This window comes from Cyprinodon variegatus, unplaced genomic scaffold, assembly GCF_000732505.1.
Source record: "Cyprinodon variegatus isolate N-32 unplaced genomic scaffold, C_variegatus-1.0 Scaffold75, whole genome shotgun sequence".
Classification (NCBI taxonomy): domain Eukaryota; kingdom Metazoa; phylum Chordata; class Actinopteri; order Cyprinodontiformes; family Cyprinodontidae; genus Cyprinodon; species Cyprinodon variegatus.
In genome coordinates this window covers 352055-355479 of record NW_015150528.1, presented here as the reverse complement: position 1 = coordinate 355479, position 3425 = coordinate 352055, and the positions used below count along the sequence as shown (strand labels likewise).

General features: G+C 37.0%; 1 protein-coding gene across 1 annotated transcript in view; it reads left to right on the top strand.

Annotated features, from left to right (window-relative positions):
- The first annotated feature begins 108 nt into the window (after nt 1-108).
- The window catches only part of st3gal4 (ST3 beta-galactoside alpha-2,3-sialyltransferase 4), a 22128-nt gene continuing 18811 nt past the window's right edge, over nt 109-3425 (top strand). Inside the window, exons 1-2 of the mRNA XM_015372704.1 lie at nt 109-113; nt 644-760. Coding sequence (XP_015228190.1) covers nt 109-113; nt 644-760 — 122 coding nt within the window. The remainder of the gene's footprint in view (nt 114-643; nt 761-3425) is intronic.

The following is a 3425-nucleotide window of genomic DNA, read 5'->3' as shown; positions in this document are numbered from 1 at the left end:
GGGCTAAAAGTGTTAAAAACCGGAATTTTCCTTTAAACATATTTTGACCATATTTTGTTCTGAAGCTTCGTAAATGTCAGAACCATTTCGTTCACCATGACAAACAGAATGGTGTACTGTAGAATCACAGAACAACGTAACAGCGGCGGCACACTATAGTAAGCTTCTTTATCTGATAGCTACAGATAACGGGTAATCCAAGTCCTTTTTTTTTATTGTGACACTTCTTTTATATGAAAATTTGACACTTGTAATGACATCTACAAAGCTTAAGCTGCTCATCTGCTGGACGATGAAATGCCATAAAATAAATATAAAAAGAGATAAAGTATCATTCAGTGAATCTGTTTGATTACTCTTACAGCTCCTGTTGTCTGACGCAAAGAAACAGAATTTTCCAACAAAAATTGGAAATGATCATTTTAAATGCAACAAATTCATTTAGATTAAAATCATTAAATCCAGTTAAACTTTAGTGAAACACATTTTCAAAGATAATCTATTCAGTTTCAAATGACATGAATACAGGTTCTGTCAGTGCAGATCAAATTTAGTTTCTGATAGTACAGGTTTCTTCCCATGCACCCCTGCAATACTGGCACATTATTTTCTTAGGAATTTCAACAGCTGTTATTTTTTAAAGGCCAATTGTGGTATTTCTGCTTTTCAGATATGGTGATTCCAGTAAGCCTTTGAACAGCAGCAAGTCTGTGTGTGGAAGCTGGGTAACTCAGAAAAAGTGGGAGAGCCTTAACTTTAAGTAAGTAATGGCAAATCTTTGTTATCATGTTTCTACTCCACACAAAGAAAGGAATGTTTGTGGTGTTAGTTTTTGAATTTAAGCTGCCAGGTTATGGAATTTCTGTAAGAAAGAAGAAGGTGTTATTTAAAAAAAATCTTTTCTCATATTTTGAAATAGCCAGATGCATTCCTAGAGTCATTTTGAGAGTAAATTACTAGGAAATAAAAAATCACTTCTCTTTCAGGATTGTGTTTTGATAAGTTTATTGGACATAGACAAATATATTCTTTAATAAGTAAGCATTACTTGATATCCTCGAACCCCTTTTTATTCATTCTGTTTTATCAAGGTATTCAGCTGCATTGTTTGTATTTCTCTGAGCTTTACAAATTTGAGATATAGTCACCATATGTGGTTTGACTCAACCTTGTTCAGGATTACTGCTTATTTCTTTGGCCCTGTGGATTTTCAACAACTTGCCAACTGAGGCAGTTCATATTAATAATCCCTGCAAAGGCACATAATTAGATTGAGATTAACAACCCACCGTTTCAGCAGATTTGGTGGGCTGTTAATACGGTTTTATAGTCAAGAGGTTTTCCTGGCAAGCACTGTGGTATTCCACTTATTAAACCCCTCCTACCGAGATTTGTCTAGATATCCCATAGAGAAACCGCTCGCTTTGGGTAATAAATGTTTGAGAAAGTCGCTGTCAAAGAAAGCAGGTCATAAACTGCTATGGTCTGATGGTATGGAAGTAAATCTGTGTCGCTGGGATTTGAATTAAAAATGCCACTGAAATTTAAATGTTGTATGTTTGTACTTACTGTTTCAGTGTTAAAATATATTCAGAACACATTTTTGACCTAAAAGAAAATTCATTGTCATTATTTCTACACAGTTGAAATTTCATTTGTTATTTTCTCTTTAAGTTAAAAATTTACTTTACTATTTCAAAGTGATTACATTTTCAATACTTATTTTTCAGTTAAATTTTTGAGTGTTAAAAAAATCTGCATATAAAAAAATTCAACCTTTCAAAATTCAAACTCAATATTTTCAGCCTCCTGAGATTCAACTGGCTCTATTTCACTGCCCTAAATTCGGAAAGGAAAACCAGCATGACGGAGCCGGTCATGTAAGCTAACGCTAACTCAACTACAGAAAAATGAAAGTAATAAACTCACCGTTGAGTTAGCATTAGCTTGCATGACCGCCTCTGTCATTCTGGTTTTCCTTCAGTATGTGCGCCACAAGCGTCACGTCACGTGACTAAGAAAACGTAACGGGATTGGCTGGGTGTTGGACACCACAATCTATTGCTAATGTCTGTGACCTGAAGTAACCCTTCCCTTTTTACACTGAATTTAGACGCCGAAGACTTCAACTTGTATGTTAGATCCAGTTCCAACCAACTCATTTAAGGAAGTAATTTCTTTGATTTTCACCTCAATTTTAGATGTATTTCATCTTTCCCTGTTACAGGGATAGGTACCTCAAGTTTTTAAGGAAGCTGTAATTAAACCTTTACTTACGAAAAATTCTCTTGACCCAGATGACTTGGTCAATTATAGACCTATACCAAATCTTCCTTTCTCATCTAAAACTCTTGAGAAAGTAGTTGCTAAAAAAGTGTGTGACCACGTACACCATAATGAACTTTGAGAGTTTCAGCTCATCATACTGTAGCATGGAAACAGCTCTGGTCTAGTTCCCTAGTGATAATCTCATGGCCTCAGATAAGGGACTTGTCTGTAGTTGTCCTGTTAGAGCTCAGTGCTGCAGTTCATACAGTTGATCATAATTTATTTTTAGAAAGAGTTGAATATTTTGTAGGAATTAAAGAAACAGCACTAGGCTGGTTTAAATCTTATTTATCTGACAGATTTCAGTTTGTTCATGTTGCCTACATCGAGCCCGCAGTATTCTTAAGGACTCATCTCACCCAGCCCACAGACCGTTTTCTCTCCTACCCTCCGGCAGGCGTTTCAGGTGCCTCCGGACCAGAACCACCAGACTTAAGAACAGCTTTTCCCCCAGAGCTGTCTGTTTACCAAACTCTAACCCTCACTGATGGACGCCTACCACCATTTTGCTATTCTGTTTTGTTTTTTTAAAAAAGACTGTAAAGTTCACCTGCACTCCTGGCTGTTACTATTGTAACAACTCTTTATATGCATCTTGCACTACTCACTTTGACTGATTATTGATTTGCACTGCCGACTGCTTATATTTGCACTGCTGACTGGTTATTCACAGCACCAGTTGTTTACATTTACATCTGCAATAACGTACTTTAACTGTAATATGCAATTACCTTCCACTGCACTTTAATTTAGATAGCTTCTGGCCAAACTCTATTTATTCATTTTATAGTAAACCCATCTGTATATAAGCTATTGTACATAACTGTAAAAACCTTTTTTTTAATAGTAATATCCATCTGTATATTATATTCGGTACATATCCATCTGTAAATTTAGTTCATAACACTAGTGATCTCGTACTCGTCGTCTCCCGCTTTATCCAGAACCGGGTCGCGGGGGCAGCAGACTAAGCAGAGACTCCCAGACTTCCCTCTGCGCTGACACCTCCTCCAGCTCTGTTGGGGGAAGCCCTAGGCGCTCCCAGGCCAGCCGAGAGACATAGGGCCGGATTTATCAAGATCCAATTTTGCGTGCAG